General features: G+C 38.2%; 2 protein-coding genes across 4 annotated transcripts in view; both read left to right on the forward strand.

Annotated features, from left to right (window-relative positions):
- The first annotated feature begins 2,213 nt into the window (after window positions 1–2,213).
- LOC129769185 (uncharacterized) lies at window positions 2,214–3,859 on the forward strand. The gene is made up of 4 exons (XM_055771280.1): window positions 2,214–2,342; window positions 2,400–2,510; window positions 2,571–2,851; window positions 2,911–3,859. The coding sequence occupies exons 3-4, from the start codon at window positions 2,695–2,697 to the stop codon at window positions 3,315–3,317; spliced, it is 564 nt and encodes a 187-aa protein (XP_055627255.1). The 5' UTR covers window positions 2,214–2,342; window positions 2,400–2,510; window positions 2,571–2,694; the 3' UTR covers window positions 3,318–3,859.
- Window positions 3,860–10,299: 6,440 nt separating this feature from the next.
- Window positions 10,300–14,183, forward strand: part of LOC129765005 (tuberin) — a 44,049-nt gene continuing 40,165 nt past the window's right edge. For 2 of the 3 annotated variants that reach the window (XM_055764745.1, XM_055764747.1), the window contains exons 1-2: window positions 10,301–10,721; window positions 10,788–11,692. In XM_055764745.1, the coding sequence (XP_055620720.1) occupies window positions 10,649–10,721; window positions 10,788–11,692 (978 nt within the window). In that variant the 5' untranslated portion in view covers window positions 10,301–10,648. Of the gene's footprint in view, window positions 11,693–14,183 lie in introns of all 3 variants that reach the window. The other variant, XM_055764744.1, reaches the window with a different exon arrangement.

The raw sequence follows: 14,183 nt of genomic DNA on the forward strand, positions 1-14,183 counted from the left end.
CGGACATCTGCCAGGTCTTCTCGGCCGAAGTGGCCGGCATCTTCGAGGCAACTACAACTTCATCTTCCAAGCCGTTGTTGGTCGTCTCCGACTCGGCAAGCGCCATTGATGCCATCGGTGCGACCAGGTCCAAACATCCATGGGTACAGGCCATCAGGAAGAACATATTGCCCGACACTGTGCACTGTGAAGTGGCCGGCATCTTCGAGGCAACTACAACTTCATCTTCCAAGCCGTTGTTGGTCGTCTCCGACTCGGCAAGCGCCATTGATGCCATCGGTGCGACCAGGTCCAAACATCCATGGGTACAGGCCATCAGGAAGAACATATTGCCCGACACTGTGCTCATGTGGGTCCCCGGACACAACGGCATCGCAGGGAATGAAGCGGCCGACCAGTTTGCCGGAATCGGTCACACCAGACCGTTCTTCACTCGGGATGTGCCGCTTGACGATGTGAAGTTGTGGATCACCAACTCTTTCCGCACCTTTTGGACCGAAAGGTGGTTTGCAGAGAGGGGGCAGTTCCTCAGAAAAGTCAAGGGCACGATTGTCAGGTTTGACGATGTTAAAGGAATGAGAGAACAACGAATCCTGTCCAGATTGAGGACCGGTCACTGCTCGGTCTCACACGGATTCAATAGAGGACCCTTCCATCTACTCTGCGACCTCTGCCAAATCCACAACTCCGTCGAGCACTTCTTGTGTGGTTGCCCGAAATTCGATGATCTACGAAACCTACATGGAATCAGCGGGAGTGTAAGGGACATCTTGAAGGACGATCCAGCAAGAGTAGCAGCGCTTGTCTGCTACCTAAAAGATGCCGAACTATTTTTTAAGATCTAGCGTCTGAACAATGGATCAGTCAAGAAGATCCTTGTTCCTTCCCCTCCACGAAGAAGGGGAATAAGAACACGCCGGCATCTTCAACGGCACGGCTTCCTCTCCACTGGCCTGGAGCCATTGTCCGAGGACATCCATGCCATCTGGTCCAACAAGCAAACAGCAAGTTCTTTGTTAAGTCATGTCTCGCAAAAGGATTTATATGTGTTAAATTTTTACGTCCAATTTTTATGTGATAATTTATGTGCAATCTGTTCCTAACGAAACCTTGCGGCAATGCCGTCGATAAAGAGGTGAACCAGCCCAGGAGGCTGAAAACCTCTCAAATAAAGAATAAAAAAAAAAAAATAATTTAAAAACGATAATTATAGCATCTCTAATATCGAGATATAAATAAATAAATAATCCTATATAAGGTAAATAATCCTCAGCTATCCATAAAAAATATAAAAAAATATAGCGCTCCTATCTTTAACCGAGAAAACTATGAAAAACTAACTCAATCAATAAATACAAAAACAAACAAAAATTTCGCAAAAGTAATATTTTTTCAAAGAAAAATAACTCGTAAGCTTTAATTTGATATGTCGATGATATGAATCGGTCCAATAGTTCAAAAGTTATGACTTTTTGTAGTGGGAAAAATGGGGAAAAATTGTTTTTCGAACCATCGATTAGTTTTGAAAAATCATATTTCGAAAACGAAAAAAATTACGTCTCTGATATCGAGATATTTTATGTAAAAAATTCTCAGCTTTCAAGAAAAAATATTAAAAAATATAGCGCCCCCTAATCCAAAGGCATGAAAACATTAAAAAACGACTACAATCAATAATTACGAAAATAGGATCCAAATTCTCTGCAAGCTCAATATTTTTCAATTAAAGCTCATTGGCTTCAATTTGATACGTCGATCATCTAAATCGGTTAAGTGGTTCGAAAGTTATAATTTTTTGAAAAAAATCATTTTGTGAAAAAGTGGAAAGAAATTGATTTTTTGGATCACCCTAAAATGGAACTGGGTATCCTAATGAAAAAATAAAAAAATACTAGTCTAATGTTTTACGATAAAGAACAAAATTACCACTTTTGACGAAGATCTGAGAACCACTGAGATGGTTGAAATGGCTGTATATATATATATATATATATATATATATATATATATATATATATATATATATATATATATATATATATATACCAAATACAATCTTACGTTCATCGCGATGTACAAAGTATTATTGAATATGTGAAAATTAACGTTGGATCTTTTTTGACAGCCGTTTGATTCAGTCCGCACTACCTAGCTTGATACTTGCAAAGCTAACACGTCACAGACTATTGATCAAGGCGTTATACTATAGGTGGTCCGCAATGTCAAAATTGCTGTTCGGCCATTGCTCGTGAAAAAACAAATTTGTTTACAAAGCAAATCATATCTTTTGGTGACAAATGCATTCGTAGGCAAAATAGCTGCTCGCGCTTCACTGTAGGCAGGTAATTTTCTGGATTTGTTCGTATAACAATTTCTCATAATTGCTTCTACTTTTTCAGATATCTACAATCAGCGGTCGAATTAAAAACAGTGCAGAAGGATGTTTTGAGTATATTTTACCTTCTAGCCGCGCAATCAATGCTTTTCTTTCCAAGCAAGCAGCGTTTTTCGTATGTGGTTTTATTGAGCATTTAAAAGAGAGTGTTAATTTTTTTTTGTTTTATCACCAGGGCAAAAGCATGAAATAGAATCGTACGTGGTACGAATTTATCGGCACAATCTGATCAAGGACGGAGGCATCATCAAACGGAAACTACGCGAAAAATAAAACTGCGCCGCAACACTCGTGTCAAAATGGACGAGTTGAGCTGGGTGCTGATGAACCACAATTTGATAACACGTAATGAGCCAATCCAACAGCATGCCAATGGTAATCGACCAAATCATTTTAAATTGAACATGGAGCGGTTGCGAAACCTACTGGAGCAGCAAGAACAGAACAATCACGCTGGTAGGACGGTTTGATATATTTATTCCGCTAAAGAATGATTATATTTGTTGATTTTTCAGAGTTGACTTCCAAAAAGCAAAACAAATTCCTGCGTATGCTGGATGCAATTTTACAAAACGACAAAGTTTTGAAGGAAATTAAAGAGATGGTAGCGGCGAATCGACTTCTATCGGAAATTCGTTATGTGACTACGGTGGAACGTATGCTGAAACACAATTTGGACCCCTCTTTGCGCTGCTGCTTTGTATGCCGAGAGTATTTCCGCACTGCCGATGAGTATACCAGTCATTTCGAAAAATTGCACGGTGAGAAATTTCTTATTGTTGCGGCGGTGGATCGATTTCAGACTAGTCAAAAGTTCAACGTTCTACATCACTACAATCCCCTTAATCCGGTGACAATATTCACGATTTGCAACGTATACCACACAGCCCTAATAAAAAAAAACAAGAAAAGACGGGTCTAATATTTTACAATAAAGAACAAATCTACCACTTTCCACGAAAATCGGAGAACCACTATATCGGTTAGACATGGAATGGCTGATACATATAAGGCAGAAAAAAGGTTTAACTTTGGAATTCAACATACTATATTTCCTCGTACCATTAAGTTCATGGCGCATTTGATGTCGATCATCGTAACTGCTTCTATGGAAATGACGTGAGTATATGATTTGATTTTTGATTTTTATCTCCATCTCGGAGAAAAGTGTGGTAAACAATGTCCGGGTTATTTTTCGTTATGAGAACCTTGTTTCCACATCCTTTTACTGCACAATAATACGGCATCTGAAGTAAATAAAATATTCACAATATAATTTTGGCATGATAGAGAACCGCGAGATGAACGATTATCTGTGGAGGAGTTGGACAACAGATTTCTTAGACTTATAGCACTTTTATCACATTCACAAGCTCATCAAATCCTCACTGTCCCCCAAAAATATTGAATAATATATAATTTTTTTTCCCAAAATATATATTTTATTAAGGCACGTAGCTTGACGGGGCCGGGAGTCCAATATTTTAACAATTTTTGTCTTACAACTATGTTAGTAATATGTAACCGATTACTCGCGGTTGGCTCGAGATTAGTATTACATAGATCTCATAATTGGGATGTTGCAGTCTCCAGTACTATGTATGTGTGGCCGACACGGGATACTTCCTATTGGAGTATAACTGACCATTGATCAGCGACGCCCCCCTAGTCTGTACCTCATATCAATCGTGGTGCGTCTCTCTTGACTCGAGGAATCCAGGGTAGAATGGTCACTGGACGGTACAATCTTCAGCTCGTGTAGAGTTGCCATGAGCGGTACAACCTTTGGCTCTTGTTAAATGATCAGTGGCCTTCGACCTGTGTATCTGTAAAGAGTATGTGTATGTTTAATTACATTACATGGAGCGGTTATAATATATAATATAAATACCTTATTGCAGCTATAGTACACTATTTTTCACGAATATATATTTGTTTATTTCTTCCTTCAGTTGTTTTCCTCAGCGAGTTGATATGAAACCATAACCACACAACCAAACAAAAAGTAAATAATTCAGAAAGCTACAGGCTGATTTAGACGATGCCAGTCAGCGCTCTAGTTGAGGTATCCAGTGAACAGAGAACAGACACTCTGTCCAAGTTACTTGTACCAGTATCGAACAAGTAATTGGCCTCTAACTTGAACAGAGTGTCTGTTCTCTATTCACTGGATATTTCAACTGGAGCGCTGACTGGCATCGTCTAAATCAGCCTTACGTCTCGCTACTCGTCTCAGGTATTGTCATGAAAGTGTCAAGAACGAAACACCTATAGTTTAGCATCTTGCTATTGATGCATTAGTCAGTCCAGACTACCTTTCCATATACGTACCCTGCTTTTATCCGTCTTTTTCGACGTGATTTCACAAATATTCACTACACGCTAGCACATTCGCCTCATATTCAGCGAGAGCTCTTAAAAAAATGTACGTTTTACGTTTTACGTTCGTTTTACGGAATTAATAGATTACTTCCTGAAAATAGCATTTTCACGTGGATGCGGTGGGTAATCGAAGATAAACACAACGACTGACGTCACTATTTGAGAAATAGTTATGGCAGCGCATGCTGTGCCGCTCGAAACTCTACCATCTTCATTACCTTTTTTTCCAGGACATTGGTTCCAACCCCAGTGCCACACTAACTGCTGTCAAAACGTTTTTTTATTCACACAGTTTCAAACCAGTTTCGCACTAGGTTCAACCCGAAAGCTGTTAGTTTCACACTGAGATGTTTCACGGGATGGCACTCGGGTTCACCAATACAACTATACTGAACTGTCAAGTTCCGAAGATTGTTTTGGAAAATCTAATAAAAAGACTATGAAAATAGAAAACCTGCGGCTTTTGCTTTTTTATTATTGGAATCGTAATCCAATTCGGATTCTGATTTTGAGGAGTATATTCGCGTAGATGGCATTAGGCTACGTGTGCTTTTATTTGGGTGGCGAAAATAATGGTGACGATATTCAGGTGGAATAAACATGCTTTCAAAATCAAAATTATGAATGAAAATTTACTTTAACGTATCGAATGTTTATTTTATGTGATGAAATAAGAGGTTTTTTCCGATATTGCAAGAAAATATTGGACGAAAACTGTATCTGATGATGATTTTATATTATAATAGTAATTATTTGTGGAACAAACCTTTATCGACAAAAATCGAGAAGGAATTTATCGACAAATGGTTAAGTGAGTGTCAGGACTACATGTGTTAGGTAATCAAACAATATGAAGTAGAAATTTTCATTCAAACTTTTATATTTTTACACTGCACTTGGCCCTTCTGATAGAGAATAATTTACCTCCCAAGCACTAATATCGCTACCAGACGTCGACACTGTACATTTGCAATCGCAAATATAACCAAATCAGACTAAACCACCGCATTCGTGAAACTGAAAACGTTTTTTTATTACAGAGTCAGTTTGGCACTGACTCAGTTTTAAAAAGGAAATCGCTATAATTCTGTCACTTTAAAAATAAACCTATTTATGAACCACAGCCAGCGCATATGTCAAAGTGTAGCAGTTGTGAAACCTATGTGAATTGGTTAACAAAAAATAGTGTCAAGAATTTCATTGAATATGAAATTTATTTGCTAGACACAAATAAATATTGCAAATTTTGATGATTGTTTGAGCACAAATGCTCATTATGACAATTATGATTCATTTTTATTATTTAAGTTTTTTAAAATTTATATTTTGAAGATTGGTGTTTTTGGTAGTCCTGGAAACAGAAGTTTCTTTGGTGTAATTGTACTTAAATGCTGTCTATTTTCCCATATTACACATCGACGTTAGATGATACCTTTTATTCCTTGCAGCGAGTGACGTGAGATAAAAAAAGTTTATCGCTTTATTCTGGAAGCCTCCTTACTTTTTAGTTTCTATTTGACACTCGAGTCGATAAAAAATTAGAACACAACTTCGAATTTCACGCCTACGGAAATGCAGTGACTTGAGCAATCTCACGTCAGTCGCCGCGCGGAATAAAGGGGGATATTTCCAAAAACAACTCTTCTATGCGAGTTGATGCAGCTTTTGCCCATTCCTGATGGTGCTTGTAACGTAAAACAGCAGTATCATGATTGTGAAAACATTCACATCTATTTCTGCGTTGAAGAGGTATTTTTATACATTTGTATTTTTCTTCGAATCCGTATCTGCTTTTTCCTCGAACTGTAGAGGGCCTCGATTGCTGATAGGAAACATGAAATCAATGAGAAGCGTAGGAGTTAAAACGGCTCTGCAAAATCGTGTGGCTCGAATGGGTTTTAAAAAATTCTCTGTCGCTAGTGGAACCTGTGTAGATCATACAGACACCATCTCTTACTGTGCTACTGCATGAGTGATGGGCAAACTGTTCATGAACTATTCAATAGAACTAGTTCACAAAAAAAAAAATATACGAACGGTTGTTATTTTTTACTGGACAACAGTTCATATGAGCTGTGTACACTGCTCAAAACGAACTATGTACGATAACCGCTGGCGGAACTGTATGTACAGTTCAGAACGAACTGACCGCTGACTGAACTCTGCATATAGTTCAGAACGAACTGTGTACGATGATCGGTGTATAAGAGGAAGGCGAACGAACGAGTGATAGATGAATGGTACAGTCCTCAAACTAACGAATCGAAATAAAAGATAGTCCCAAGAAACAACAAAAATAAGATGTAGGTATTGTCGTTTCATAATAAAACACAATATTTCAGGATACAATAAACTGGAGCACGACCATAGAAACAAACGAACTTTCATTATTTAACCGATACCATATTTAAATTTAGCAGAAATCATCATGAAACCGTGAGTATTTTGAACATTGTTTTGTGTCTTTCATATACACTTCGAAATATATATTCCGTTCTGAATCATATTTCGGACACTTTGTTCTAATATCTTGAAATGCTTAATGCACTGATGATATAACTATAAAATTAATATCACAATTGCTTTTTAGACTTGGTTTGACTATCCTTGGTTTCACTATCATTTCAAATAAGAACTACATTTGAATTATAACATAATCGGCAAAAATCTCACAACACTACTCATTATCATTTGTATTTGACGCATCCTTGCATGAGTACATAGCATTTACTCGTTCATTAACATTTGAGGGGCTTAGAATGAAAGGGGTGTAAGTGATTTGATCGATTTCTCTACCTCGACTCTCTCTGTAGGTCATAACTTAGCTGCAAACTCATTCTCAGCTGTAATTAACAATGTGGAAGATAGGTCAAAACCTCATCTATCGGATTCTATAGCAAACTCAAATTGGAACGTTTTTGTAATTGAGTTATTAACTAAAGAAAAAGTTGATGAAGAGAAATCGATCAAGTCACTTACACCCCTTGCATTCTAAGCCCCTCATTTAAATTTCTCCCGTGTTTCATCAGTTCTCCTAATTGTTTTTTTTACAGTTTACTGTGATTGCTTGGTAAGTTTCCCAGTTAAATATAAAATATAACCAAGTATAATGTAATTTTCGCTCGAAAAATTACAAAATAAAGTGTCCGAAATTTGAATTCAATCTGTCCGAAATTTGATTTTTTTTATAAATAGTGTCCGAAGTTTGATTCTCATTCACTTCATTTGAAAAGCATTTTATTCGATGATTTTTTTTGCTTTCAATCAAATAGGTACCAAAGTAGAAAACTTAAAAGCATATTGAACTAATTTATTGAAAATATCAACCAAATGTGCATAAAGTTAAGATCTGTTTTCTGTATCATATGACTTAAGCGTCTGAAATATGATTCAGAACGGTAGACTACCAATAATTGCGACATCATATTTTGCTTGCGAATACTTCTATACTCCGCCCACGATAGATGCAATACGGTAGCGCGACTTATGAGAAAGGCCTTTCATCTTCGATTTTGTATGTCAACAATCTGCAATATATTGCAATATCTTTTTTTCGCTCTTTGTGTGTGGAATTGTTTTGGTGGAAATAAGAGCATTGAAAAGTTGAAAGGTAAGTCTTTCACGGTTAAAGTTAGGTTTGTAATCTACTCTATCTTATTATATGTTTCAGCTCAAGAGAATAAATCGACTTTCGATGTCGGTCGATGATGGAGGTATTTTTCCCGCGTTTTGCAGTTAGAGACGTCGGTTAATTGTTCGATTGTAAGGTTTCTGGAAGTTCAAGTTTTCCTATATCTAATATTCTTTGTTTCTGTGTTCTTGGTTAACAAAAACTTAATGCCTGTTTTTGATGGGGCATAAAAAGATGATATAAAAGGATTTCTAGGAACTTCCTGCGACTTGTTCTTGATTTGTTCAGCTCATATATTATAGAAAAAAACCCGAAGCTGTAACGGTAAAAATAACCATAAGCCACCGATTAATTTATAATCTACAGTTTACAATTCTTCCGCAAGTGCAATTATTTCACAAGTGTGTATATGCGTGACTATTATATTTAGTGAACAACTATACGAATGTCAAACATTTGTACTTTACTGTTCAATCCGGTGACAAAAGGACTAAAACCAAATAAGAATAGTCCGAAAATGATATTATGCATTATATTTGATAAATATTCCACGTCACTGACATTAATTTATACATTTCATTGAACAATATTCTAAAATAGGAAAAAAAGTCACTTGTCCAAAAAAAGTTATTCCTTTACGCGCGTCGGTGTCTCAGACCGAAGGTGGTGAAAAAGTGAGATACGTCCCCTTCGTACCAACTTATACGATACGCTAAACGATGACGAACAACGAATGATGAAGCTAGAGAGAATCGCAATGTCGTAGTGTTGATGTTTTCTGAGAAATGAACGAATTATTGATTTCTTGGTCTCTCAGACCTATGCGCGAGTATAGGAGTGTTAACCGGCATGATGTTTCGTCGAAATTCATCGGATATGCTAAATCATTTACGGTTGAAGTTTAAAAATAATTCCCTGGAGGTGGAGGAGACTGGGAAGAAGAATTAAGGGTCTGCAGGAGTAAAATGCGGACTTAAAGAAGGTAGTCTCAGCTCCCGTTCTAAAATAGAAGTATCCAAATTCAGAGTGCCAAGGAAAATATACTATACTAGTGGTCAATGATTCTATAAATAGTAGCTAGTAGCTATAGAGACCAAGCAGAAATATTCAAACAAATCAGCTATTCCAACAGCAATCGAAGAATAGGTAGTTTTGAACAGAAAAAAATTATGTTGGTGTAATAAAAATATTGTGCATTATTCTCATGGTGTGCTCTTTTTTCAATCGTCCTCACAAAATCATGAAATGGTAAATTTATCAACATACTGAAATACCATTTGATTCAAAAACCATTATTCTGCACCATGTTAATTACAAAATTATATTTAATGTAATTTTTAGAATTATGCCATCATATTTTTTATCATGAATGTTTGTTCTTTTTGATTACAAGAAATAAATATTTGCTCGAGGAGGCGATCTGGCGTAGCGGTAACATCCATACCTCTCACGCTAAGGGTCACGAGTTCAATTCTCACTCCCGAAATTCTTCCGAAATGGAAGGTAAAAGTGACGAACCAGCCAAATGTGTTGAAAATCACTATAATACAGAAATAAAAAAAAAAATATTTGCTCGATTAATCGAATACTGAAAGACAATTATTCGAATGAATCGAATATTTAAAAATGACCCCACGATTAATCGACAATTGAATAAACGAAAAATTTAGACATCTCTATTTGCAGTCAAATCCCTTTCCACAGTCCTCTGTATATTTATACCGTTTCCCCTCGCGCACTTATTGACGACACGGTCACACCTTTATTCCATACATTTTGACTCCGCCTACTGCTCCACCTCAATTTTCGTTGCCCCACCCCATAAATTTGTATATTATTGTGAAATTTTCGTCTGTCTGATATGTCTGTGTTGTACGAAGTGAACTGTCAGATCCCTTTTTTTCTCAGCTGTGCCATTATTCTGCCGAACAGTTTGGTATTCGTTATTGGAGGAGTTTAATTGTGATAATAACAGTTATTATTGTTTATCGGAACGTCTGTGAACGCGTTAAAACTTCGAATTTTTGAGCAGAATCGATTCTTTGCGTTACCAGAAGAACCGAACCTCTTGCACACTTATTTCGCATCGTTTTACGTATTTTTTCTTCACACCATTGTAAATGTAGAAACACGGAAAACAAAAAGTCACCCAATATCTTTTGTTTCGCTGCTGACCGTATATTTGCCGACTCCATTGGATATTTTGCTCTTGTGGGTCGGTTTTACAAAAACAGCATACGATGAGCTCTAAGGATAAAGACAATGCGTTGAACAAATTGAAGCAGTTTTTTCGTAATTCGAGAACAAGCGGAAGTATATTGATTATTGCCGTTATGTGGGAGAGGAGACTAGTTATATCGTTTTGTTTATTTTTTTCAGCAATGCACCGAGATCGTAGTTTTATTTGTATAACGCCGGATCTGGAACGTGAATTGCAGCCGGAAACACCTGTCGGGCAACGTTGTAAGGTACTGAAGGACTTCAGTGACGACGTTCTGAAATATCGTTTGGAGAAGAATGCTGTGCAGTCACTGTGGCAGTTAACGAAGGATCTAATTGTCAACAAATCTACCGAACAGAGACATGTCGCACTGAATTTCTACTGTAAGTTAATCCAAGGACAGTATGACAATCTGCATCTGATGCGGTCACAATTTTTCCGGGTCATCGTTACCCACGATGAACCAGAGGACATTGCATATCGACTAGAAATGCTGAAAAGCTTGACTGAGAATGGCAAAAACATTCAGTACTTCGAAAGGGAAATTGGATCATTTATAGTCCAGTGGATTCCACAAATTGACAAAGCTGGACTGATCGTGTCACTGTTGGACCTGATTGTTAACCTAGTGAAGTACAATGCGGCCAGTTTGGAAAAGAACTTTCAAGTTGGAATTGTGCACTATATTTTTGACATCACATGCAAGGTGGAAGATAATCAAACAATTCTGCGCTGTCTCTCTGTGCTCGACTGTTTTATCTGTTATGCCATCGTTCCGAACGAGACTCTCACACTGTTTATAGTGATCCTATGCCGAACAGTCAATCGGGAGTCATACTGTACGACATCGTGGAAAATCATGAAAAACCTGTTCGGAACTGCTCTTGGACATGCTACTCTGCTGACAATGTGTAGCATTTTAAATGACAAAACCTTCTACAAGGACGAAGCTCTACTGCGTGGCGCTATCTTTCACACAAACGTTGGACTGTGGGGTGTTAGCGGCACTCCCTTGCCAGTTCTGAACAGTTCACCATCGATTGTTCTGTCCAGCTTTCTGAACGTAAGTATATTTCCTACAGTTTTAGTTTCTCATGCATAGTTTTGAGCATTTCAGTCCGGCGATTTGATCTTGGAGCTCACTTGTTGCTTGTGGGAAAATTTATTACGATATCAATTAAGATTATTAAACTGCTGCAAGTTAAAATGTCGTTCGGTAATGTCAATTTAGTTTATGAGCTCTTTATGAAAAATGGTCCCCATGGCCTAGTGGTAACCGGGGCACTTGCTAAGATGAGCGCTTCGGGTTAGATTAAAATGAATTCTACGTGTAGCTGTAACGCGAATACGAATCCTGCCCTAATCAAGATCATCATCGGTGATTTCGATGCTCAGATCGGTAAAGAGGAGGAGTTCAATCCTGTAATTGGTATGTACAGCGCACACCAGTTAACAAATGCAAACGGCCTACGATTCATCGATTTCGCCACCTCTAAGAATATGGCCGTACGCAGTTCCTTCTTCCAATCCAAGTTTCTCCACCAACACATCTGAAGATCGCCAAATTTAACAACATCTCAGATCGCCCATGTTCTGATAGACGGTCGGCATTTCTTGGACATAACTGACGTCAGAACCTAACGAGGCGTTCACATCGATTCGGACCATTCCCAAGTGGTGGTTGAGATGCGCCCAAAATTCTCCTTTATGAACAACATTCGGTGCTGATTCGGAACGGTACAATCTTATCTTAGAGGCGAATGAACTTCAAAGTTTAAAGCCTCTTGAAAACAAAGAAAGAAAGAACAATCTTACGCGATTGAAGCAAGCAGATGTCATCGGAAACTACGCACATTCCGTCAAAGCTGCGCTGCCGGAAGAGGACGAAATTACCGAAGCTTCTCTTGAGGACTGTTGGAGCATGATTGAAACAGCCATTAACAGCGTAGCGGAGAACATTCTCAGACACGTGGAATGTAAACGACGGTACGAGTGGTTCGATGATGAGTGTTATGAGAGAAGAACGCTGCGTGGGAGCTAATGCTACGTCCAGCGGCGCTAAGAGGAAAAGGCGTGTGAAGAACTCGAACATCTGCACCGCTCGTATGAGACGCGAAAGTTCTACTGGAAACTCATTGCACCCGAAAAGGATTCTTGCCACGAGCGAGATTTGTCGGAATAAGGATGGGACTACTCTGACGAACGAACGTAAACTTAAAGGCAGCACTTCGATGAACATTTGAATGGCGTACAGGTAGAAGATCAAGATAACTATGGAAGCGATTACGTTGGTGCAGTAAATGATGATGATATACCACCCACAATAGGTGAAGTTAAGAATGCCATCAAACAGCTTAAGAACAACAAATCAACTGGGAAAGATGGCATCGGAGCGCAACTTATCAAGTTGCGTAATTGTCTGCATCGACTGATTATCAGAATTTGGGAATAGTACAGCCACCGGAGGAGTGAAAAGAAGGAGTTATTTGCCCTATCGTCAAGAAAGGTGACAAATGAGACTGAAAACTTTCTTGCAATAACCATCCTGAATGCCGCCTACAAAGTGCTTTTCTGAATCATCTTCCGTCGTCTATTGCCACTTACCAAAAGATTCGTGGGAAGTTGTCAGGCCGGCTCCATCTATTCATCGACTTAGAAGCCGCAGATAATCGAAAAAACACGAAAAGAGCTATGGGGAATTCTGGACGAAAAAGGCTTCTCCGGGAAGCTACGACGGATAAAATATATTGCTGCTGTGTGGGAATATCGAGGGGATTATCTGATGCTTTCAAATCCCGCAGGGGGAATCACCAAGATGATGGTCTCTCTTGCCTGCTATTCAATATAGCACTTGAAGGTTTTATGAGCTGAGCGGCGTTTAATTTGCTAGATACGATTTTCAATCGATCCAGTCAATTTATCTGCTTCGCTGATGACGCAGACATTATCCACAGAATATTTCAGACGATAGCAGAACATTAAATCAGACTTAAGCATAAATTCGAGATCGATTTTGTGCCTATCGAGAAGGCTCCCGGTAACGCAGACCTGCTCTCGGGGTTGACGACCATTATATCAAGCCCAGTGTTTGCCGATTAACCCTTTCACTGAATAGTTCGCTTTCGTTTGTTCAAATATGATCTTACAGAAATCATTTGCTTTTACATGCTACAAATCATGACACAAAAGAGAACGAGGCAATTCTGCTTCGATTCGCATTTCATGATACACGAGCAAGCAAACCAAAACGTCATGAACGGTTTCAGTGCAGAAAGTTTATGGGTCCTATTATAGAAATCGAATCGAGGGTTCGATACAATCACTATCACTATCACACCAAGTAAAATATGGAATTATAGAAATCGAGGAAAAACAGCTCGATTCATTACTCTGCTCGAATGTCAGTGGCGGCGCTGAAATATTTTGAAACGAGTTTGAAATGTTTCACAAAACACTATAGAAAGGATGCCAAATCTTTTTTTGAGACATCTGCTATGAAAATAATAAATATCTATATATTTCCAAAAGTGTTAATATGGTTATGTTTTGGAGAA

Source organism: Toxorhynchites rutilus, chromosome 2 (genome assembly GCF_029784135.1).
Source record: "Toxorhynchites rutilus septentrionalis strain SRP chromosome 2, ASM2978413v1, whole genome shotgun sequence".
NCBI classification, from domain to species: Eukaryota; Metazoa; Arthropoda; class Insecta; order Diptera; family Culicidae; genus Toxorhynchites; species Toxorhynchites rutilus.